Consider the following 23,828-nt stretch of genomic DNA (forward strand, 5'->3'; position numbering starts at 1 on the left):
GATTACAGAAAGCTCTGTTGGACAGTGTTGTTCTAAATCGGGTGAGGAACGTCTGGCCTGTGGGCCATATAAGTAAGGCCCACGAAATCATTTGGTCTGGCCCTGCCAAGGCAACCACAGGCGGGCCTCAAAATTCAATAATTTCAATGAAATGTTTGACCAAATGAGCAGGCTAATTTTTAAGTTGATAATTTTGTATCGCCTGCAATTGATGTTATAAATATCCAAATGGCCCTTGGCAGAATAAAGGTTCCACACTCCTGTTCTAAAGTGAAAAGGTGTTATATATGTACATACATAAAAATAGTAGTTGCTGAGACAAAAGGAGCACATTCCTGCTTTGAGTAAAGGTTCATTCATTAAACGTAATTTCTCTTACATGCCAGGTACTGTGTTAGGCCTGGGGAAATAGCTGTAAATAAAGCAGCTATTCTGAGATTTACAGCTGAGTGGCAGATACAGCAGCTAAATAAATAATTTAGCTTAAAAAAATTTTTTATTCGTAAAAAACGTATTTGGTAAGGCTTTAGCTTTTAAATTGGTGAATACAGGATAGGGGAAAAGTAGGCTTACAGTTGTGAGTACACAAAACAGATTTTTTCCTTGTATTATTACTTATTAATTAATGTCCTATTTTCCATACAAACAGCTATAAACCTAATTTTGCCCCACCCTCTTTTTCCTTTGTTTGCACTATTTCCCCCTAGTTTTTATGCTTTTTTCTTAAATTATGAAAATGATCCTTCATATAAAAAAGCATTTGGGGGGAAAAAGTAGAAAGACTTTTTGCATTGTTGCTTTTTTAAAGAAAAGGTAAAGCCATTAGGAATGTTCCATGACAAGCTCTGTTTAAAGGGCCCAGGGAACAACTCCTACTTAACCGAGTTGTAAAAATCTGGTCAGAGTACAATCAGAGCAGCAAATACTTGTTCCAATCCTTGATCTATTTTGCATAAGAAAAGTACCCACTTTGCAGTTCAAACATTTGCCAGACCTGAGGTGATTGTTATGACAGCCTTCCTCCTTGGACCTTAGAGTGAGGAAGAAGCTTCTGAGAGAGAGAGAGAGCTGCCCTTTTCCTGGTTCCCAGGAATAGTCTCTGCCACTGTGGGAGGAGTAGACTAGGTGAGGTCCATGCCAGCCCATGGTGTTAAGGACTGTGGAACATCCTGGAAATACGGCAGGGAATGGAGTTAAGTGCTTTAAAAGTATTTAACTACACTCCATTTACACTTCGGTATCTTGGTAGTGTGGAGTAGTGGTAGGCCCCGGTTGAGAGGTGATGCATTCACAGACAGCAGTTTGAATAGGCTGAGATTTTTCTGTCAGTTGTTAATACTTCTGTTATTTTTCAATATTGCTGGTGAAGAAAGTGGTGAAGCGTGTGTTTTAATTCCAGTATTCATTCAAGATGGGGCCAGCACAGAAAACCTTGTAATTACAAGATAGTAGTAATATTGACAATTAAGGCATAACTATAGCTGAATTGCCATTAAGCTTTAAAAAAGAAATCCTTTGGACACGTTTCATTATGTTAGACTAAGATGGAAAACAAGTACTTGTGGTCAGAATTTGCTATTGGAATAGACATAAATGAAGGGGTAATCAGGGAACTTTCACTTTATAATCTTTTTAACAAAACAATCTGAAGCAAAAATGCTAAATTACTAGCATTTAATTTGGGGTGGCAGATACTTGATTTACAGATTATTCTCAGTATTTTGAAACTTTTTCTAACCAGAAGGGGTTAAAAACCTTATATAAAGGTGGTGGTTATTACCTAAACTCAAGCTTTTATTGATAAAATTAAAAAAAAAATTATTGTAAATACAGAAAACGAATTCTGTAATACAGTGAATTATCCAGTCAATGTTGGTTCTTTTACTCTGGCCCCATTAATCTGATTTTTAGTCAGTGGTTCTCTCCTTTTTTCCCCAGTTGTTCAGCCTGAGTCATTCTATGTATGCCCACCTGTAACAGTTCTGTCTGAGGAGGTAGGGACATAGAAAAGTTGTGTAGTTAGGAAAACTCTCCCAGGATATTCTGAGGACCCTCCCCCATCACTGATGCAAATGTTTAACATGATGTAAATTGTACTTTCTCTAAACCAGTTTTTTCATTTTTGGCCTCTCTTTATCCAGGGCACCAGAGCTAGCACCCCTGAAAAGTAAAATGATCTATGCGAGCTCCAAGGATGCAATCAAAAAGAAATTTCAAGGTATGGTCTAGATTTACTTCCAAATACTTTAGAGGTGTGGTGAGCCCCTGGAATGGGGGCTACATCTTTTCTAGAAAGCACCTTATTTTCTTTGGAGCGCCTTGACCACAAAGAAGGGAAGCACTGACGGTTCTGAGGAAAAACCCAGAAGGTTGAACCTCGTTTTCAGTGTGTCCTCACCTTGTGCTCGTCATTTTGGGTCTGCATGGCCCATATCTAATAACTTTATTTCACATTGTGTATCACTTGTTCAGGCTGGTTTTAAACTCATTTGAGATGCTGCCAAGTTCTCATGTAACAGATGGAGACTAAATGATTTACATTGCTCATACTAAATGATAAATTTGCTCTTGCCTTTGATTGTAGTTGACATAAAGTTGAAAAGAGAAATGCTTATAAATGGGAAAGAATACTTTTATCTCTAGCTTTACTTTGGAATGGTATGATTTTAGGTAATTGACTCATCTGTATCCAATGGAAAGTTCCCTCCTTGAGCTGGCCAGTTATGTTTGACTTGCCCACTGGGTGATTGGGATCCTGATGAGAGGCCTGACCATACTGTCTCCAGCCAGGAGGAAATGTTGGTATGCTGGAAAGAGCATGGGGCAAGTGCCCAAAGGCCTGCACTTAGGGCTAAGCTTGTCATCTAACTGCTGTGTGACCTTGACCAAAACTGCTTAATCTCCTTGGGCCTTGATTCTCTCAGCTGTAGAATGAGATCGTCTTGGTTGTATGAGCTCGGTCTCAGAGGTTGCCCTGCCTCCTTCCTGCCGTGCTAGCTCCAAGCAGCTGGGTGAGCCAAGGTCACAAGGACTTGGCCCAGTGTGTTTTTTGTTTTGTTTGTTTGACTGTGACTGATTTTTACATTTTTGTAGTTGTACAGGTTTAACCTAACTTATTTTACTTAGGAAAACAAAATTCTCGCTTTCTTTCCTGGAACCTGCTGCTGCGTATGCTGCGTAGTTCAAGCCTTGCAGGTTCTCCATGCCTTTGAGTTCACACTGGGCCGTTTCCCAGAAGTGTGTTCACCAGTTGGTTAACTGATGTTTTAACATTGACTCCTTAGCTTCAACACTTCCACAATGCAATTGAAAAGGATTCAGGGTGGATTCCTCCTCACTCTTACTCTGCATTGCGTTTCAGTAAGGGAATTGCTACCTATACTTGATAGGGTAATATTAAAGATGGCCACCTTGTCACCTTTCTCCAGTGAAGCCATCACTGGCTTTTTCCAGTCAGTCCTAAATGGTCCAAAAGCTAGCTGACCTGTTACGCTTTCAGCAGCTTAAGAAATTATCTTAAAACTATGGAAAATCAGCCCTGCCGGGCATGACTTAGCAGTTGAGCATCTACCTAGAATCCAGGAGATCGAGGTTTGATTCCCGATCAGGGCACCTGCCTGGGTTGTGGGCTCCATCCCCAGTAGGGGGTGTGCAGGAGGCAGCTGATCAATGACTCTCATCATTGATGTTTCTACCTCTCTCTCCCCCTCTCCTTTCCTCTCTCTGAAATCAGTAAAGACATTTAATTAAAAAAAATTATGGAAAATCAGAAACAATGCAGGTAGTTAAAAGATAGTTATTTACAGAGGAGCTACTATATGTAGCTCCATAATTGAGCTCATTCTGCACTGTGGTGATGTAATTTTTCTGAGAAAGCAAATTAGTAACACATTTTACAATTTTCATTGTGATCGATTTCCTAAACATGTAATACCACTAAAGAGCTGTTTTATAGAACAAAAGAATGCCGTTTGTAAATATTCTTACTCTTCAGCAGTTGACTAAATCAGTTACAATCAAAATATCAAATTCTTATTTCTGTTTTAAAAAACAGGAAAAAATATTTCTAGACTTGCTCTTTAACTTTGTATTGAAGTACGTCATATCTATAAAAAAGCGTATGTCATAAATTATTGTAGAACTCAGTGAATTTTCAAACTGACATAATGGTGGTTTCTTGATTCAATGACCAGTCCCCGCAGGTCTCACTCGAGCCCCTTCCAGTCACACCTCCACTTCCTTTTACTCTTCCTCCAAAGGGAAGCCAGTACCCTGGCCTCTAACAGCATAAAATGGCTTTGGCTGATTTTGTGTTATACAAATAGAATAATCCAGAATGTATGCTTCAGTCACATTATGTTTGTTACTCATTTTTATGCATGTAATTACAGATTATTTATTCTCATTACTGTGTAGTATTTTGTTGTTTGTGTATACCACAGCTTTTCTATCCATATTAGAACTGGCCTTTTAAACAGCTTGATATCTTAGAGAAATAAAATGGGTAAACTACTGCCATAATTCTAAATAGAATTGTTATTTTTCCTCCCTAGGCATAAAACACGAATGTCAAGCAAATGGTCCAGAAGACCTCAATCGGGCCTGTATTGCTGAAAAGCTAGGTGGATCCTTAATTGTAGCTTTTGAAGGATGCCCTGTGTAGATCATCGTTCAGTGCCACAAATCAAAAGCTTCCATGTTTAATGTTATCCTCTTGCTATATAAGTAAAGCAAACATGTTTAGGCCAGGGTCTCACTGAGGGGGAGCTATCTTGTCATCTGTTAGAGTAAACTAAATAATCTATAAACATGTGCAAACACCCCTAAAGTAAATCTAAAATCTAAAGTTTTATTGGTGTGAAATTAAATTCTTATTGGCCAAATGCCTGTTTCAATGAGTTAGCTTGTAAAGATTTTTGCTAAGCTCATGATTTTTAATAATGCAGTTCACAAAACAGTACAAGGTCATATAAAGAGAATTACTGCAACTTTGTTAACCTCAGCAATTACTTTGTTTCTTTAGCTTAGAGAATTGGTCATAATGTGGTTATAATTTGCCCAAATTCTTTATTCTCTCTTGAGCTAAACTGAATGATGGAAAATAATTTTCACAACATGTAGTAACACTAATATACTAACTACCGTAAGATTAAGTCAGGCAGTCTTTTAATTCTACCAGATGTGTAATGAAGACTGTCTCAGAATTGTGTATGCTTATAATCAGCGCTGAGCTTGCAAAGCACTATTTCAGGCACGTAGTTGGAGTACAGGAAACTCCTTGCACCTGTGGTGAGCTCTCCACTTACTAGATGGGAGACTGTTCTGCGAGTGACCTTGCATCTTGAGAATCATGTGTCCTCAGGAAAATGTGCAGTATCTTGTAACAACCAATTATAATGCAAATTAGGGCTCCATTGTAATGTACCTTGTTAATGAAAATGATAAAACAGTATATTGATAAGCTGGGACACTTGTGATAGCTTTAATTATGTCCTTCTTCAGAACTGTTTCTGGCACAGTAAGGTGTGGAAGAGCATTAGGTATGTTTACTCTGGGGCCTGGGAGAACTTAATTTCCTAGAGCAGTTTGTCAGCTGTATGTGAAATGGGGAGCAGGTGTGACAAATGATGACACCCACAGAAAACTGCTACCTGATGACACTTGGAAGTGATTGTCTTTAACATCACAGGCATAGCAATATAGAGATGCACAGTTGAACTTAGAAGTAGCTGTATTGGCTTTATGTAATAAAGGAAGCATTTTTAACTTAATCTCTTGTGTATTATTCATGTTTGAATTGGGGATAAAGGAGTTTGTCTCCGTATATGGGGCAAGTTGTGGAGGTTTGGGTATTTCGGACAATTATAGTTAAGGTCACAGCTCCCTCCCCTTACTGAATGAGAAAAGTTGGTATAAAAGTTGCCGATATTTCTTGTTCCAAATGTTTATCCAAATACCAGGCTTTTTATCTCCTCTGATTTATTTGGGGTGCAAAAAAAGACTAATCAAAGTACTTCTTTCAAAATTGTGTAGAAAATAGTGCTGGTTATTGACTGTCATTCTTTCATCCCGAATTTTGTTTTTCTATTGCAGAGCTTTTAGTGACAGTATATAGTAAGAGGCCTCCTGAGGAGCATTGCAGGCCTAAGGTGTCCCTGCGCAGCCATCAGCCATGCAGATAGAGCCAGGTATTTGGTCAAGGAGTTCTAGGAGAAAGTCTTTCTGTGGTTTTTAGCTTGGAACATGGTACAGCTTGGTCTAACCTCGACTCTCTGCAGGTGTGTGTCCGTGTGTGTGGGAGATGCATGCTATGGGAAGGATTTTAGGCAGTGTACAGGGATGTAATACAATGTAAACAGCTCCCAACACTTCACTCTTATTCCAGAAATTGGGAATGTTAATCAGATTTCTACCTAGGGCAACTTTTGAGTCTTACTGGATTCCTGAGGGTTGGGCCCAAGAATCCTGCTAACGAGCACTCCAGGTAATTCTGATGCAAATTAGTTTGGGACCTCAGCTGACATTGGTAAGAAATAAAACTGCAGGTATATTCTGGTTTCAGCAAACATATTTATGCTTTTTCAAGAGTTAACACATGACAAAAATGTGTTTGTGGAAAGCTTAGGGTTCGTGTAGTGAGTATTCTTTTGCCCTAAGACAGCAGCAGATAATGCCACTGCTAATAGAAATTCAGAACTTGACTGTGAAGTTTGTTATTTCAGAGAACTTGAGAAAACAGTGAACACAAGGATTTGAATAGAATTAGGCTTAGCTAGGTGGTTTCCTTTTTGCAGAACTGCCCAGAGTGTTGGCTTGGTCAACGCACAGAAAGTGCAGCTTCTGTTTCTTGATGGTTTGTTGCTCTTTGAACTACCAGAGACTGGATATACCCAAGGGCATATCACTTTCTCATGATGTGGGACCTTTCTGAAATAAGTATCCAGACCAAGCTCTGGCAAAAAGGGCCATTAATTGCATTGTGGCTGGGAGAGAGGGAAGTTCCAGGTGCCAGGCTCTTGGAGGGGAAGGTTGGTTTTGTAAGGAGCTGTGTTGGGTGGGCCAGGGCTCTCCTTGGGTTCTGCTCAGGGCCAGAAGGGTAGCAGAAAGGAGACTTACCCAGCCTGTGGCCAGTGCCCTCAGTAGCCAGCCCTGAGAGGTCAAGTAACTTGCCTAAGTTCACACAACTCATGAGTAGCACAACCAGGGCAACTCGGGTTTTCTGGTCCTTAGCTCTTCCCCTTGGACCCTTGGAGAGGTCTTCATTTCTAACACCTGGAATTCTAGGTTAGAGGAGACTTGAACTGAGAAGGAAAACAATTCTTTTGGGCTTTGAATCCTGTTAGACTCAAACCTGAAGGAGGCTCTCTGAGGCCTTTGTGGAGGGTGACCAGTCCCAGCTCTGCTTGTTGGTGGTCTAAGATGGCGATTTTCAACCAGTGTGCCGCAACAATTTGTAAAACATGCACTACCTATTTATTCAGGGGCACTGACCTCTTTTCTCTTAGATTGTCAAATAAAAATATGACAACAGCTGTCTGGTGTGAGTGAATCAAAAGTATACCTGTGTGTTTTTTTGTCAGATCAAAATACATTTTTTGGTGTGCCTCGGAATTTTAGTAATTAGTTTACGTGTGCCGTGAGATGAAACAGGTTGAAAATTGCTGGTCTACAATGAGCATTCTCACTGCGCCCAGGCTGTGGGCTCTGCAGCAGGCTTTGGGATAGTGCTTCCTGATGGCAGGCCAGCTGGTGCCATTTAGTTGACAAATTCTCCATCCCAGCCTGGGTGATTCTTGCCTCCACACAAACTTCATTCCAAGTGACTACAAAGCCAGCACTCAGGTGCTGTAGGGGTGTCACTATACTTGCAGACCAGGGCCTGTGAGTTGCCAGGGCCATGAGCCAGGCTCCCGGACGTCAGTCCCATGTGGTGGGACACCAGGGGGCCTGTTGGCCTGTTATGCTACAATCTGCAGAGGGCGGCTGCCTCCGAAACCTTCCCAAATGTCTCTTTTCCTCCTTCCCCAGCCTGGTGATGAAGCCTTGCCCAGTAACAGTCCTCGTGACAAGGCCAGACTGAAGCCTGGCAGGCTGCCTGGAAAACTCTGGCTCCCTCTGCCGGCCTGGGAGATGCCACTGCTGGGCCTCAGAGCTTGAGCTCCAGGCAGCCTCTAAGGTAACCTTTTTCCTGAGCCCCACAGAACCTTGCACTTTTACACTCCTTCCCACAGGCAGACACTGAGTCCCCACCAGGTGGTCTGAGGAGGGAACAGGGCTGCAACCAGAACCCAAAGGCAGCCGTTTGGTACCCCCAAGGTTTCTTGTGCCTTTTCTTTCCCTGAGGTCCTCCCATTCCTATGCCTTCAGAGGTCATCTGCCCAGCCAGCATAGTTCTCAGTTCTGTAGTCAGTGAGGCAAGGTGGGGAACTTACTGGAAATGCAGGCTCCCAGGCCCATGGAGGGAACTCACCAAGGCCCCAAACACTGACCTTACATAAAGCCATGGTATGGGAGGACAAGTTGTGCCCCACAGGGCCAGCCCTCCAGTGCCAAGCCCCTGCCCCTGCTCCTGAGAGAGACACAGGGCACATAGGTGTGGTGTGAGGGGCCACAGGTTCATGGGGCTCAGTGGCCACTCTTCAGGGGGTCTGAACACTCTAGATGACACTCTCCCTCCCAATGACCCCCTGGGCTGCCTGATGCACTGCCAAGCATTGGAGATGGGTTCGTAACCTGCCTGCCTTTTACATGGTGCACTACCTTCTCTTCGTGGGATTGTCTGCAAAATGGGGGGAGTTCACCTCCCATGGGAACTGAAAAATTCACAGGAGAACCAGGCAGAGGACTAGGCACGTGGCTGGTGGCAGGTGTTAATAATGGTCACTTTCCCCTGCTCAGCCAGGAACCATGACATCCAAGTCCCATGGGCTTCCCTCAACTTCTGCCCTCTCTAGAGTTCTAGATCAGGTACAGGTGTTTTCCCTTGCTTAAATACCTGGGATCATTCCTACTGCCTTACCTGTCCAGACCCTCTATACTTCATAACCTATCCTGCACACCTGTCCCTTTAGCCTTAACTCTTCTTTCCCCTGACAAACGCGTCTGTTCTGGTTAACTCCAGCTTCAGCTCACTTCTCTGGGGAGGCTTCCCAGAATTCCCAGCACCGATTCCAATATGATTTTAACACACAAATGCCACGCAGCATGGTGAGGTGCCCATAGACCAGGCACTTCATGAAAGCAGGGGCAGGACTTGGCCATGCAGCTTGAGGTCAGCACTGCCCAGCCCCTGGCAGATGCTCAGTGTGGGGGCTGAAGGCAGTTCAAGGATACATATGCACAGTACTTCCCAAGGTCTTGAGGTTCTCATGACAACCTACCCGAGGGAGTCAAACCCGCCACCTGAAAGGAAGGCTGCATGAGATGCAGGGAGGTCCCAAAGCAGGTGGTGGAGACTAGCTCTTGGGCTGCCTTTCTCTGGGAGCCCACCATCCTCTCTGGCTGACTGGACCTGCTACAAAGTGCCTCGGCCTTCCCCCAGGCAAGTTCAGCCAGTCAGACCCCCCTCCCAGGATTCTGAGGGTTGGGCAATGGAAGTGCTTGGCTCAGGCAGCCCCTTGACAGAACTGGTTGATGTCTGCCCCCAAGAGCCCAGGCTACACAGATTCACCTTCCATTCTTGGCGTGTTTCAATTCCTGTGACAGCCCCTAAATCCATTTTTTGCTTAAACTCCAGGTTCCTAGTTCTCACAAAGTCCCCAATACACCTCTTGGCCCAAGATTTTTCTGGACCATGCTGTCTTGGGCCACCAAAGACATGGGGTCCTGGAGATCACACAGGAAGTCTCAGCTGGCTGCTCCAACCCTGGTCTGCCCCTCCTGAAGCGTGGGTGTTTGGACAGGGCCCAGCCAGAAGGACAGGGACCCCCCCTTATTTACTCACGGAGCTCAATGCACAAAGCAGCCGAGGCCACCCACAGCCTTGCTCAGATAACCTCAGATCCTCAAGGGTGGGGACTGCATGCAGTCAGTGCATCTGGCCACCTGGCATCCCAGGCCCTGCTCATCCTGCCTGGTGGGCACTGGGGCCTGGGTGTCACAATGGGGAAAAGTGCTGGGGACCAGGAAGCAGTGTGTTTCACCCCCCACTTCAGGCAGAGCTGCTGATCCCAATTGCAGAGAAACCAAGAACCACACTTGCTTTCTCCTAAGGGATCCAGCCCCTCTTCATTCATCCCAGGCCCAGCAGCCAGTGGGGAAGCCTCAGCAGAAGAGAAGACGAGACCGCAGTGCCGGGCGACAATGTTGATTTTAATGGCATTAACATCCAGGAGGTCACACATCAGTTCTGGTTGGCAACTTCTTCCAGGGGCAAGGGGCTGCTGCCTTGCTGGGCTGGGCTGGGCCCCTCCAGTCTGTGCCACAGCCTTTGAGACTCACCACCTGGTCCGCCCGCCTCCCGACCCACTGAGAGACAATTGCACTGATCTCGACATACAGACAGCCAGAGGTCCCGGCCTCCCCAGCACAGCCCCAGGATCTGTCACAACTGGTAAGGGCTTTGGTGTCTGCTCTGCGGTGATCCAGGGCTGGTCCTGGGGAATAGTGTTTATCGAATGTGACAAGTTCTTTTACAAACGGGGGTCTGGAAGATCTACTTCTGTGGTTCTAAGAGACTCTGGTCTCTAATGGCTTCTCAGAGCCACCGGAGTTGGGCCTGGATAACGCTGTTGGTTTGTGTATTTGTGAGGAATGTGTAAGGCATTTTGGTAAGTTGAACAGTAACTTCTTTTTCCACAGAGGAGACTCAGACAGAGGTGCCCTCCTTTGAGCTGCTACCATCCTGTAAACAGAAGGCAGAGGGAGGGAGAGAGTGGGGCCAAGGAGCCAAGGGGAGCGCTCACCCCAACTCCTAGGGACCTCCAGTTCCCCTGGATTAACACCCCACCACTCCAAGCCCTTCAAGGACCAGAGCTGATGCCTGAGGCTGGCAGAGACGCCTAAGGGTTGGCGGGAGCAGAGGGCCAGAGTTTGGGGGAGAGCCTTGGTCTCATAGGCCTTGGGCTGGCAGTGGGTCACAGACGTGCTTCTCACCAGAGAGCCATGGAGACTGCACATCCAGAGCTGCCTTCAGAAGTCTATCCCCACTATCATCTGCCCCAGGTCTGTGTCTCCCATTGGTCCTGCATCCGGGAGTCCTGGGGCTCCCAGCACCATGCCCAACCCTTCCTAGCAGCCCTTGAGAGAGCCAGTGGCCCTGCATGGCCAGGACACTCACTGTTTTCTCCAGCTGCTCCTGTAACTTCTTCACTGTGTCTTTCTCTTTCGCCAGCTGCTCCTGGGTCGTCTTCAGAAGCTCCTGTAATTTGGTGGCAGCACGGCCCAGGTCACTCGTTAACTTCTTCTCTTTTTCTAGTCTCTCCTGTGGATCAGAGGGTTGGAGGGGATCAGCCCTCACATGCCACACATCAGGAATGCCCCCTGACTGAGCCTGCGGGGCCCAATGCCGTGGGAACTGGGAGCCCTCTGGGGGCAGGAGGACGCTGTCCCTGGTCACCCAGATAGGCAGAGATGATCGGGAGCATATAGCCCAGGTTACAGTTAGGCCTATGCCCTGTGCACCAGCACAGCCAGCAGAGCTTCCTGTGACACTGGGCATGTTCTAATGTGCACTGTGCAACACAGCAGCCACTGGACAGACATGGTGGCTGCCAAACACGTGCAATATAGCCACTGTGACAGAGGAAATGAACTTCTAAATTTGAATAGCCATTCTGACTAGTGGCTGTCTTAAATGACACTGGAAGTTTAGGCAATGCCCCCAACCACCAAGTTAGGCTGCAGCCTGCCCGAGGAGTCGAAAGATGGCTCCTCTCCCATTCCTGCCCTAGGTGGTGACAATGGGAAGCCGGTGCCCAGAGCTGGCCTTGAGCAGAGCCACCCTTCTACCTTCAGCTGTGTGACTGCCTCTGCTTCTGTAGACTCGAGGGGGCTGGCACGGAGCTTCTCCAATTCCTCCTGCAGCCGACATGCCGCGTTCTGAGCCTTGGCAGAGAAGGGGCAGTGGGGTTAGGGCATGGGGTCAGGTGAGCTGCATCACAAACCCAACTAGCCCGCTTGGGGATGGAAGGGCACCCAGCATGATGGGACAACAGTTCCAGCCTTTGGACATGAGGCAGGTGACCAACTGCACAGCAACACTCTCAAGGGAGGGACCCTCCAGACCCGAAACCACTTCCCTAGGCCACACCCTCCACCATCCCCAAAATAGCTACTGGCTCAGGGCCGCCAGGCAGGGTCAAACCTCCTCAAATTCAGCCGTGAGCTTCTGCCGCTGCGTCTGTTCATCCTCCAGGATGGCTTCTGTCCGCTCCAACTGCGTTTTCAGCTGCATGGAAACACCACAAACATGCTTTGGGATCTGGAGAAGGGCCCTCTTGGGAGCCCAGGGCTCCTGGGCAGGCTGAGTCCTGGAGGCCCCACCTAGCTGCTTCTAGTGTTCCTGCCTTTCCCTGCCTCTGGCCCCCTGGAGTGGCCTTTGCCCACAAGCCAGCCAACCAGGTTGTTTCCACAGCTCTCCCTTTGGGGAAGATGGTGCCTCAGCCTCTGGGTACGAAAGCTGATGCGGCTGAAGGGAGATGCTGATGGACCTCTGCTGACTTCAGGCACCTTTAATGAGGCCCACAGGACAAGGCTGCCTCAGAGCCACTGGGCAACCCCCCCCACAGCGGTATCCCCACCCAGCAACCACCCACTGCTGCTCTGGTGACAGGCCCCGACCTCCTGGTGAGGGCTTTCGGGGGCAGTTACTTGGGTTAGAAGTCTGGAGAGCAAGGACCCTGCTAGTGATGTCCCAGCAAGCCCAGAGTGGGAGGTCAGACCCTAATCACAGGCCTGGAGCCCCACCTCCCTCTTGCAGTCCCTCTCGCGTATACACACACGTTGTTAGGAACAAGCCCCCAATATGGCCCTGTCCAGACACCTTCCCTGCCCTTTCATCTGCTCTGTGGCTTCCTCGGAGCCTAGATGACCCCCTCCTGGGTATCGGGGCAGAGTGGGGTGGGGACAGCAGGCAGTGAAGGCTGCACGTAGCGGTGTTTAGCCAGAACAGAGGCCTGCTGTCCCTGTGCTCCAACTGGGATGGAGGGGGCCCAGGGCGGTTAGTGACAAACATCTGAGGACCAGCTCACCACCCTAACCTCGACAGGGTCCTGCTCTGCTGGGGGAGCAGCCGGAGACCCAGCTACGTCACCATCCTCTACGTGGCTCTTCATCTCACTCAACTGCTGCCTGACCTGAAACAGGGAGGGGTGGGTTTGTGCAAATGCCCAGCGGGAAGCACACCCACCTTGCGTGCACACACAGATCCCTTAGGGAGGACCGCAAATGCTCTCAACAGGGGACTTGGTTTGGTTATTGTGACCTGTGCCAGAGTCCCCATGCAGGTTCACTGGGGCAGGGGGGCCAATGACACGACCCCTCACCTGTGCCAAGCCTAGGCCCAGGGCCCAATCGGGCCTGGGCTGGCCTGACCAATATGTTCTGCTCCAAGACCAGCTGGCACAAAATCTCCCCAGGAGCGAAGTGACCCCGGATGGACACAAGGCACACAGAGCTAAGGAACACAAAAGGGAGTGAGAGGCGGCCGACCAGCATAGCACACAGCCTCGGTCTGGATTCCTTCTAGACATAGTCCACTGTTTAGACACCTTTATGGAGTCTAGCAAAGATTATGAGATGACACTCTTGCCTAATAAGATCCCCCCAACACCTGAGTGCCACTACTGGGGCCAGGTGACACATCTGGTGGCCCCCAAGCCCCCAGACCATTGACCCTCATCTGAAGAGGCAGCATCACCCATGAAGCTCAGGTAAAGGTTCCAGTTAGGGGGTCTCCCTTGGCATGAGCTTTCCAGGGGATCAGAGTGATCTCAGACACCCAAGTGTCTGGGGCCTGCTCCCTCACTCCCAAAGCCCCAAAGGCAGCACCAAATCACGCAGGCCAATGAGGAGGACTCGGGCATCTTACCCACGTGTCCCCAGACTGGGCAGTGTCCCAGGAGCCTGTTACCCAGACTTTGCTTTAGGGAGCGGCCCCTCGGGCTCAGGCGGTGACTCGGTCTGTATGAAACCCACACTCTGGTGTGAGTCCCAAGTTAGGCCCCCGGGGAGTCAGGAGCGTGTGCGCCATGCAGGGGCTGGCTCAGCGGATGCTGCTGTGGGGATGACAGCCCACACCCAAGACGTCTGGTCCCCTCACAGAAACCCAGACACACACATTTGTACTCAAAAATCTCCCAATTTCTAAATATTAACTCAAAATTTTAAAAACGACTATGAAGGTCAAACAGAACACACGCCTGTGGCCTTCCAGGCTGTTGCTTGCAGCTCCAGCCCTGGAACTGGTACTGGGACTGGTGGGGCCCGCCTCTGTAAAGCTGGGCTGACCCTAATGAACCGGATTGTGATCAGACACCAACACTGAAAACCCAGAGGCCAAGTGCACAGCAGGGAGCCCTACAAGTCTGCTTCTACTACAAGTCTGCTTCTACTGCTAGAGCCTGGACGGAACTAGTCTCAGCCTCTGCTGCAGGCAGGAAAGGCCCAAGGCCCACAGAAGGCAAGGCATGTGTGACAGCCGGGGGGGGGGGGGGGGGGGGGGGGGGGGGGCAGAGCAGCCAAGCCCAGAAGCCCCAGGTGGCACTGGACTCGCAGAGATTAGACTTCCCTGGGTACCCAGCCCTGTGGCCTAGGACCAGTTTGCCCCAGGAGAGACAGGAGGTGGGGCCTGAGCACACTGGTCCTGGCAGCCCCAGGCCCAGCTTGGAGTTTTGAGCAAATGAGCAAGGAGCCCCTTCGGCACAGCCAATCAAAGCCTGGCCCCGTTACACTGTGTTACCTTTGATAGGATGTAAAAGCAAGACGAAGTTAATCTCACACACACACCCCCTCCATGTCTCACCCCCTGCCCCACCCCCGTTCACTCACCAGGGCAAGCTCATTGCTCTGTTTCTGGGCTTCGCTCTTGGCTGAATCCAGCTGAGATTGAGATTCTAATAAAAGTTGCCTCAGCTTGAGGAGTACACAGACCCAGGTGATGGGGGCAAAGGATAGAGAAGAGAAAACCAGCTCCTGTTAGCACCTAAACACACAATCTAATCCATCCCATCACCCTAACCCTTAAGAACACTGCAGGGCAGAGGAGCCCAGTGGGCTCACAAGCCTCCGACGGCTCCATTCTTTTTTGAAGACTTAGGAAAGCTGGCATCCACTGTCCGCCTCATCTGGAGCCTTTGCAAATGTTTACGGATTGTCTTGCAAAATAAGGCCAAAGTCTGAGATCAAACCAGAATCGGGGTGCCTGGTTTGTGCTTTCTGCTTCTGACATCAGAAAACATTATCAGATTTAAATCCACTTCCTCAGCAATGGTGTCACCAAGCGAGGTGGAGAATTCTCTTTCTGACAGCTGACCTGGCTCTACCCCGGCCCTGTCGGCTGGCCCATGGCCTACAGCAAAGCCTGAGAACTGGGGCTTCGAGCTCATCTGAATGAGAGCTGCTGAGGAGCAACTCCAGGCAGGCCGAGACCCCGGGGAAACTCACCCCCGCCACCTCCTTGGCGTAGCTCTGGCAATCGGCACTAGCGGCTGCCATGTGCTTCTCCAGCTCTGCCTCCAGAAGCGAGGTGTGCTCCCTCACCTGCACACGCACACGCACACGCACATGTCAGAGGCTCAAGTCAGCCAGCAAGGAAAAGGGTAGGGTGATGGGGTGACAGGTGTGGCTGGCCCTGGGATAAGGGCCTAGAGAGACCTACAAGGCCCGTCGGCTAAGCAGCCAACCAAAGCCAGGCAGAAACAAGTTCATGGCAACAGAACCCCTTCCTAAAAATGGTACCCGAACTCCAGCACTCCTGGGTCTGTGTCCTCAGACCTCAGCAGTCGGGGAGGAGAGCGTTCGGACTGGCTTGCTGGGTGGATACCAGGGGCCCCTTCTTCAAGGCCAAGGCTGACTGTCTGCAGGGGCAGTGGGGCCACCTCACACACCTCCCACGACTCCGAAGGCACTGCAGAAGCCACTGCTTACCAGGGCCGGGCATTCTGCACACGGCCCACATTGTCTCAGGCTGCTCGGGCTGGAAATGGCCCCCGCTAAGGAAAGCAGGGTTGACAAGCACCCCTAGCCATTAAGACACGTGGTCCTCAAGGGAAAGTAACTAACAGGCTCCGCGGTAACGCTTCTCTGTGGTAAGGAAAGCAGCTGTGAGCAGACCCTCGCACGTACCTGATCTGAACTTTCAAGTTCTCCTTTTAGCTTCTCTATAATCTCTTCGAGATGTCTCACTGTGACCCGTGACTACGAGGCAAGGGGAAAGCCCAGTGTCAGGCGCGAGCCCCATCTCAGGAATCCCAGTGCCCCCCCCCAAGCATGACCCAACAGCCTCTTCCTGGAGGCGAGGACGCAGCTGTCATTCCACAGCCACCGTACAAATATGGCATCACCGAAACCCAGCAAAGGGGACTCCTGCTTCCAAATGATACCACCGCCCCCCGGATGCTATGGAATTCCGGCCCAGCCACCCTCTTAGTACACTCTGCCTCAACTGCTAGGGAGGTGGAGCCCGGGCGGGGAGGGCAGCGCCTACCTTCTGGAGCTCGTCCTCTGCGGCGCCGACCTTGGCCTTCCACACCTGCTCCTCCTCCTCCACGCTCTTCTGCAGGTGCCTGAGCATGCCCTCCTGGGGGGCAGGCAGTGAGGCAGGGCCCCCGCGAGGCCCGCCCCGCCTCAACACTGTCCTCCTGCCCTCAGTCCCCCGGCGATGACCACCCGATGGCCAGCGTGGCCCTGCTCTGTCAGTCACATAGGGAGTGGGCCCTCTGGCCAGGGTGTGAACAAAGGCTTCGGCCACACATGGACTGAGGCCTGTGACCCACAGGAGGCCACAGGCACTCATCTCTGTTGAGTCCGCCACCAGTGCAACTCCGTGACCCAGGGTGAGGAACACAGGACAGACCTAGCACTGCTCCTGGAGGCCACAACTTCACACCAGCTGTCAGCCAAATGCTCACCTCTTCCTCTCCCTTCACAGACCGCTCCTTGTTTTTGCCAAGTCTTCCCACCCGAGGGCAGCCCCAAACCTCACCCCAGCCCTCGCCATAGCTTAGGAGCAATGAAGGCCCGAGCACCTTCCGCATCCCTCCCACCATTCAGCCAACAAAATGGGGCCCAGACTGGGGCAGTGACTAGCCCAAGGTCCCACAGAGCCTACATCTGAACCCAGGGCTCTTTCCAGAACGGCCATACCACCACCTGTCTCCTGCCCTAAAAACTCTTTCCTGGAAGCCCCCTGGAGGGTCGCCCAGCCAGAAGCCTAGCCAGAGGCCCAACCCTTGTGCCTTACTGTCTCTGCCAGAATGGTGCGATACTGGTCACACTCGGCCTGCAGGCTGCTCTGGGTCTCCTCGGCCTCCCTCAGCTTGGAGGCCAGGTCCTAAGGGGAGAGGGCAGAACAGGGCTCTGCTTAGCCAAGCACCAGGGTTTCTCGGGTGGCCTGCCGAAACCAAAACATCTCCCTTCCCAGGGACAGGAAAGCCATGCAGCCCTGTAAGGGCGTTTATGCCTCGCTTACCAAGGGTGTCTCTGTGTTCACTGGCAGCTGCTTCAGCAGTTCCGGGCCTTTCTCTTTGAGTTCTTGGAGCCACTCAGTGTAATTCTGCAACAAAATGTGCAAAGAGGGCTCAGTGACATTCTTGATGGGCAGTGGGGTTCCAGGGAACAGTTCCCCCTTCTACCTGGTGGGCTGAATTGGGAAGTGCTGGGAACAGAGCCAGCAGAGCCTCCTTGGTCTGTGCCTCCATCAGGCTGAGCTGCTTCTCGGATTCCTCCTGCAGGGGGGAAGGTGGTGTTCAGACAGGGAGGTTTAGGGCAACCCCCGGGGTTGTTCCTGGAGATGCTGGGGTCTCCACCCCAGGAAGGGGAGGGACAAGGATGAAAGAAGAAGGTGGGTGGCTTCGTGGCACTGACTGGGTGCGTGTGTTTAACCTCAGTGGCCAGTTCTGGCCACCCCAGCCTGTGCATGGTCTATATTAAACAGACTCAGCTCTAATAAAGGGAGATAGCAGGCTGGCCTATGTGACAGATACAGGTTAATCCAACACCTCCCAGCAGACACTCAGGCTAAATCAGTTCTCAATTTCCAGGCTGTGTGTGTGTGTGTGCACGCGTGCACACACACTATGGGGAGGGTGGGGTCCAAGCTGCTATGGGAGCCGACAAGGAGGCAAAGAGGTGTCTCTACCAGTAGCCACCAGAGTCAGGAGCTACTGCTGGCCAAGGGTGGCGGACACCTAGCAACCCTGGAGGGAGAATCACTACTCCCACTTTGCAGACGGAAACCAACTCGGTGGGGACAAGGCCTTGGTTGTGGTCACATCCTCCCAAAGCATGATCATGCTGTGGCCATGTAATGCTCGGCCAGCGGCCCCATTTGTCCTCCTTGAGGCTCCCACTCAAAGCATGGAGAAGGGCCAAAGTAACTATAAAGCAAAGCCTAGGACAGCGGCGTCCCCTGGACACAGGTAACACCCTTCTCTCCATACCCTGGGGGGGCGGCCACAGGAGACTTCTGGCTAAAAGAAAGTTTCTCTGATAACCTGTCCCCAGCAGGCTGAACCTACTGCCAGCTCTGCCACAATCTCTGCTCAGCTGGCCCCAGAGGCAGCAGTAGGAACTCCCCCTGGACTAGCGCTGTGGATTGGTGCTCGGGAGCGTGCACATGGGGGTAGCTGACACACCCAGCCTGACCACAGCGCCCACATGGTCTGGACTCAAGTCTTAGAAGCAGATGCTTCTTGGCTCACCAGTGACCCACAGGCAATGCCTGTGGCCTGCCATTCAGGCTCCAAATTATGGAAGTCCAAAGCCAGAGCAAGGGGACCCAGAGGCCAGCTCTTGTCTTTATCTGGCTGTGTGACCACAAGTAAGTCAAGCAACATCTCTGGTCATAGATTCTGCATTTGCCACAGAAAGGTCAGGCAGGCTCTCAAGTCACTTCTGGGAGTCTAAGTACAGCTACCACAATGGAACCCAAGGCCAGCCCTCCACCTCCCGCCTCATCTCAGGGGCCCATTTTTATACAGCCATCAGGCTTCCTGGGAAGCTCATGAAGTCCCTGCAAAGCTCCCGATAGCAGGACAGACATGAGACACGGTGGGCGAGGCTCCAACTGCTGCTGCTGCAGGCCATGCCCCCCTCCCCCCACCCCAGCCTGAGCCTCAGCACTGGCTCCCAGCCCAGGGCGCCGGAAGTGATGTGAGGGCCCCAGACACTGAGATGCCTGCGCTTTCCCCAACCCCAACTGCATGGAGCCTAGAACCAGCGTGGACTTCAGGGCCTGAGTGCTGCTAAACATATCTTTCCCCCTGTGACTTACTGTAAAGAGCAACCACAGAACCTACTGGACCATGATTCCAGAGGGCCTGAGAAAGCAGCAGGACCAGACAAAATATAAGGGTTTCAGAGACGGCCCAAGGTCGAGCTCACAGCCTCCACAGCCTCTACGGCCTCTGTCTCTACCCCCTGAGAGCAAAGGGCCCAGATAAGGAAAAGCAACCAAAAGTACACTTACACCTGTTATCTTAGGGCGCACTCAGAGGAGGGGGGGAGGAGGAAGGTGCAGGAGCGGGGCACTCTGGGTGCCGGCCTCCTGTTGGACCCTGCTGTGGATCTGAGACACCCCAGGGCCAAGGCTGCGCTGCATGCAGTTTATGAGTTTTGTGCTTTGCTAAACTACACAGGTGCTGCTGGTCGAGTCTTTACTAACAGGCAAGTCTAAGACGGGATTCTGACCTTGGCCTGGGTCAGGGAGCGCAGCTTCTCCTCGGAGGCTCTCTCGGCTGAGGCCAGTGCCTCCATTGCCTTCCAGTTCTTTTCTCGGAGATCCTGGAAGAAAGACGGGAAAGTCAGCAGCCAGGCGGGGCAGCACCCGACACATCCCACAGGAGCTGCCTCGGCGAGTCTCAGCAGGGCAGAGCTTCCCTGACCCCACTCTGGACCCCACAGGGGGCCTGCAAAGAGACGAAGCAGCCTTTCTCTTAGGCCACACCCACTGGGCCTCTCTCGGCAGCACTACCACCAGGCCAAGGTGCTGCAGGCCACTATGGGTGGCTGTGGCACAGGGCATGAGGCAGCTAAGTATCTTTTTAGGGAGGCTCTACTCTGGAGGAGGAAGGATCAGCCTGGCTCCTAAGAAAAAAGAGGTTCCTATAACCAAACAGTAAGCACTAACCCCTTGGCTGGCTCTGGCCAGGCCAGACACAGAGAGGTGTAGGTGGAACTTCCTCTGGGGAAAGCAGACAGGGCTGCCCGAAAGCCCAGGCTCTGTGAGGGGTGGTGGGTGGGCAGCTGGGTGGGGAAGACACAGCCAAGGCTCCACTGCACCTTGGCCTTGTGTTAATGCTGCCGAGAGGCCCAGTGGGGACCCCCCCCTCCCTACACACAGACAGTCGAGGGACTTCCACATCCCCCTCTCCTGACACTAGCCTCTCCACTTCAAGGTGACTGACCACGTGACCCCGGCAAGGACAATCAGCACATTCTGTCCCCATCATGGGAGTTTCATGCTGGGACACTGACCCAAGCTAATCTAATGGGAGTCTGCCCCAGGACTCTGGAGGGACCCCAAGGGCAGGCTTTCAGCGGTGAGTAGGCCCCTTCCTGACATCCAGACCAGCCCCATCCCCGGCCCTGCTGCGCACACACATTCTCAGTGCCTCCTCCACGTACACACGCGCCCAGTACTCACATTGTTCCTCCCTTTCTGCTGCTCAACAGCCTCCTGGAGCTCGGCGGCCTCCTTTTCCAGACACCGCACCTGGGACTCCAATTCCTCAAGGCTGAAGGGAGGTAGTGGGGTCACTGCTGGGCTCTGAAGGCACACGGTCCCTGCAGTCTTGTCTCGGGAGGGACCCTTCCTCTGCCTGGGTGGCCACCTTAGCCAGAAGCACCTCCCACTCCTCTCACTCATCCTGAGTGCCCAGGGACCAGGGTGCAGAACCCAGAGGCCACCAGAGTCCCACCTGGTGATTACAGTCACTGAGACTGTGGAGGTAAGAGCAGCCACAGCAGCCAGAGCAGGGACGGGCCCCGCCAGCAGGGTTTGCAGGAAGCTTTTTCCTCTAGTGAACAAAGCCCACTGCCTGGTTACACGGCTCTTGATCAACCTGGTCCTGCTGTCCCCAATGAACTTGTCCGCTGGCCCTTCTCAGAGTACACCTGAACTAGGCTCATGCAGCACTGTCACCTGCACACCTAGAGACTCAACGCCGCTATTCTCAGCAGCTCACTGGGTACAGTGGGACCATCCTTTGTCCAAAACCTAACTCCACTGAGACCCAAGGGCTCTTCCCTCAGTCTGTGGCCCAGGTCAGACCCCAGGAGACAGGGGGTTGGCAGGATGTCGGCCCCATCTTTTCACACTTCTCTCCAGATTCAGTGGCCCAGTGGGCTTTGTCCAATCTCACCATCCAGAAACTCAAAGGCTGACATTAGAACTGTACTAGCCTTTCTGAGGAACAGCTTCAAATGGACACATGGATATGTCACCTTCTGCATTAAGATTTAGGACCAGGCCCTGGACAGTATGGCTCAGTGGTTGGAGCGTCAGCCCATGCACCAAAGGGTGGAGGCTTCGATTCCCGGTCAAGGACACATACCTGGGTTGCAGGTTCCATCCCCAGCCCTGGCCGGGGCATGTGCAGGAGGCAACCAATCAATGTGTCGCTGTCACATCAATGTTTCTTCCTTTCTCTTTCCCTCCCTCCCTCTCTTCTCTCTCCGAAAATCAATGGAAAAAATATCCTCAGGTGAGGATTAACAAAGTCACTGAAGGGATGGAGACAAGGCAGGGGGCCTCTGAAAGGGGTTCCTGCCAGGAGAGCCGGGTGCCCTGCTGCAAGGCCCAGCTCCCAGGGTTCTGGGCACCCTTGCTGAGGCTGCGGCCCTCCACCTCCACCTACCGTGCCTGCTGCTGGTTGGCCTCCACTTGGCTGGCCTGGAACGAGACAATAGCACTCCTCAGTCACCATGCGTCTTACCTCATTTGGCTACTAGTTGGGGGAGAGGAGACTTGCTCTCATCCCCTACACAGTGGTGGTGGGGTCCGGGTCAGGTCCTATCAGCCCCAGGGAGGAAGTGCCAGCTGACCTGGGCATCCTGGGCATCCCGGGCCTGCCCTGCCTCCAACAGGGCTTCGATGGACCGGATTCTCTCTGTGAGCTGGGAATTTTCCGCCCTGGACTCCTTGAGCTGCCCGTGTAGACCACTCAGCTCCTTGCACTTGCTCTTCACCTCCGCCTCGGACGACTGTAATTTGCTGTGCAGCTCTGGCCAGAAGGGGAGCAAGAACCTCATTTCTAGTCCCCTGGACCACTCCTGCCCCTCCAGTCCATTCTCCACCCAGCATCAGAGCATCCAGAAGTGCAAATGAGACCATGCCATCCCAGCCCCAAACACTCTTAGCATTTCCATCCCTGAACACAGCACCCAAACTGCACAGGGAGGCCACCTACCTGGTCCCACACTGGCCACTTGCCTTCTTGCTTCAGTTACTCGCTGACCTTCTATTTCTTGCACAGACCAAGTTCAAGTTCATTCCCATTCGCACGGGTCCCTGCCGACCACTCTGCCCCTTCCTTCTCATCATCCAGACCTCAGCTTAAACACCCCAACCCAAACTGCCCAACTAAAGCCACACCTGGCTCCAAGAGCAGGGGTCAGCAAACCAAGCCCATGGGCCACCCGTTTTGTAAACAAAGCTTTATTGAAACACAGCCAATCCTGTCTATTTATACATTGTCTGGAGCTGCTTCTGCACTATGGCAGCAAAGTTAAGTTGTGACAGATACCATCTGGCCCACAGAGCCACAAATATTTACTACCTGGTTCTTCACAGAAGCAGCTTGCTAACGTGCTCTAGGTTGTGCTGTTCATCTGGTCTGTAGAACACATTCTGTCTGACCCTGTCGACGTGTGTCTATCTATCTGTCTGTCTCTCCTGCTAGAACGGTGCCCAGATGCCCACTGCTTCACTCCTGGCCATGCCCCAGGTGCCTACAGCAGTGCTCAGCCATGGCAGTCACTCAGGAAATACTGGTGAGCAAGTGACCATCAAGCTGTCACTGACATTGTCTGTCTTCTTTCCCTAGGGGCCCTAGATGCCCCGACTTCACCATCCTCTCCTGATTGTGAAGCAGACATGTAAGCACAGGGGGACCATGGGCCCACCTTCCAAACCTGGCCTCTTGAGCTAACTGAACCAGGAGAGCCAGAAAGGTCTAGAAGAAGTCAGCCGAGAAAGCCAGCAATGACCTCAGGAGCCCCTCAGCTCCCCGACAGACACAGCTCCAGGTGGGGCTTCACAGCAAACAAAGCTGGAGATGGCAGCTCCTTCGGCCAGCACCCAGCCCTCAAAGGCTGTTCCCACCTATCGTCCCCACACCCTGCCCTCACAAACTCCACCCCAATCCAGCTCTCCCACGGGAGTGAGACACACCCCTGCATCTCCAGTCAGTCCTGACAGGGCGCAACCTGTCTCACAGACTAATAGGACTAGCACACTCTACAGGTTCTGGCCCCTGCATAGAACCTACCGCCCCCCCAGGGGTCCCCAAGCCAAGCCTCAGCCCTCACCGGCCAGCTGCTGCTGCTGCTCCTGAGCCTTCTCGGCGTCTGCCCGAAGGCTGGCGTGGCTGGTCTGAGCGCGGCAGAGCTCCCGGCTGACCTCATCCAGGCGTTTCTGCAGGGCCTCCTCACTCTCCTTGTGAGACGCC

The 23,828-nt window shown here is 51.6% G+C and overlaps 2 protein-coding genes across 3 annotated transcripts in view; one reads left to right on the plus strand and one right to left on the minus strand.

Annotated features, from left to right (window-relative positions):
• DSTN (destrin, actin depolymerizing factor) overlaps nucleotides 1-5,771 on the plus strand; it is a 31,036-nt gene extending 25,265 nt beyond the window's left edge. Inside the window, exons 3-4 of the mRNA XM_087818885.1 lie at nucleotides 2,142-2,218; nucleotides 4,554-5,771. Coding sequence (XP_087675011.1) covers nucleotides 2,142-2,218; nucleotides 4,554-4,663 — 187 coding nt within the window. The 3' untranslated portion in view covers nucleotides 4,664-5,771. The remainder of the gene's footprint in view (nucleotides 1-2,141; nucleotides 2,219-4,553) is intronic.
• A 4,519-nt stretch (nucleotides 5,772-10,290) lies between these two features.
• The window catches only part of RRBP1 (ribosome binding protein 1), a 55,712-nt gene continuing 42,174 nt past the window's right edge, over nucleotides 10,291-23,828 (minus strand). The window contains exons 8-24 of one of the 2 annotated variants that reach the window (XM_087818886.1): nucleotides 23,689-23,827; nucleotides 22,204-22,382; nucleotides 22,017-22,051; nucleotides 20,804-20,894; nucleotides 19,849-19,941; nucleotides 17,793-17,885; nucleotides 17,630-17,713; nucleotides 17,402-17,491; nucleotides 16,646-16,738; nucleotides 16,285-16,356; nucleotides 15,604-15,699; nucleotides 14,989-15,072; nucleotides 13,200-13,295; nucleotides 12,305-12,388; nucleotides 11,950-12,045; nucleotides 11,279-11,422; nucleotides 10,291-10,843 (exon numbers count right to left, since the gene is read on the minus strand). In XM_087818886.1, the coding sequence (XP_087675012.1) occupies nucleotides 10,808-10,843; nucleotides 11,279-11,422; nucleotides 11,950-12,045; nucleotides 12,305-12,388; nucleotides 13,200-13,295; nucleotides 14,989-15,072; nucleotides 15,604-15,699; nucleotides 16,285-16,356; nucleotides 16,646-16,738; nucleotides 17,402-17,491; nucleotides 17,630-17,713; nucleotides 17,793-17,885; nucleotides 19,849-19,941; nucleotides 20,804-20,894; nucleotides 22,017-22,051; nucleotides 22,204-22,382; nucleotides 23,689-23,827 (1,605 nt within the window). In that variant the 3' untranslated portion in view covers nucleotides 10,291-10,807. The remainder of the gene's footprint in view (nucleotides 10,844-11,278; nucleotides 11,423-11,949; nucleotides 12,046-12,304; nucleotides 12,389-13,199; nucleotides 13,296-14,988; nucleotides 15,073-15,603; nucleotides 15,700-16,284; nucleotides 16,357-16,645; nucleotides 16,739-17,401; nucleotides 17,492-17,629; nucleotides 17,714-17,792; nucleotides 17,886-19,848; nucleotides 19,942-20,803; nucleotides 20,895-22,016; nucleotides 22,052-22,203; nucleotides 22,383-23,688; nucleotide 23,828) is intronic. The other variant, XM_087818887.1, reaches the window with a different exon arrangement.

This window comes from Miniopterus natalensis, chromosome 7, assembly GCF_054644295.1.
Source record: "Miniopterus natalensis isolate mMinNat1 chromosome 7, mMinNat1.hap1, whole genome shotgun sequence".
In the NCBI taxonomy this organism is placed as follows: domain Eukaryota; kingdom Metazoa; phylum Chordata; class Mammalia; order Chiroptera; family Miniopteridae; genus Miniopterus; species Miniopterus natalensis.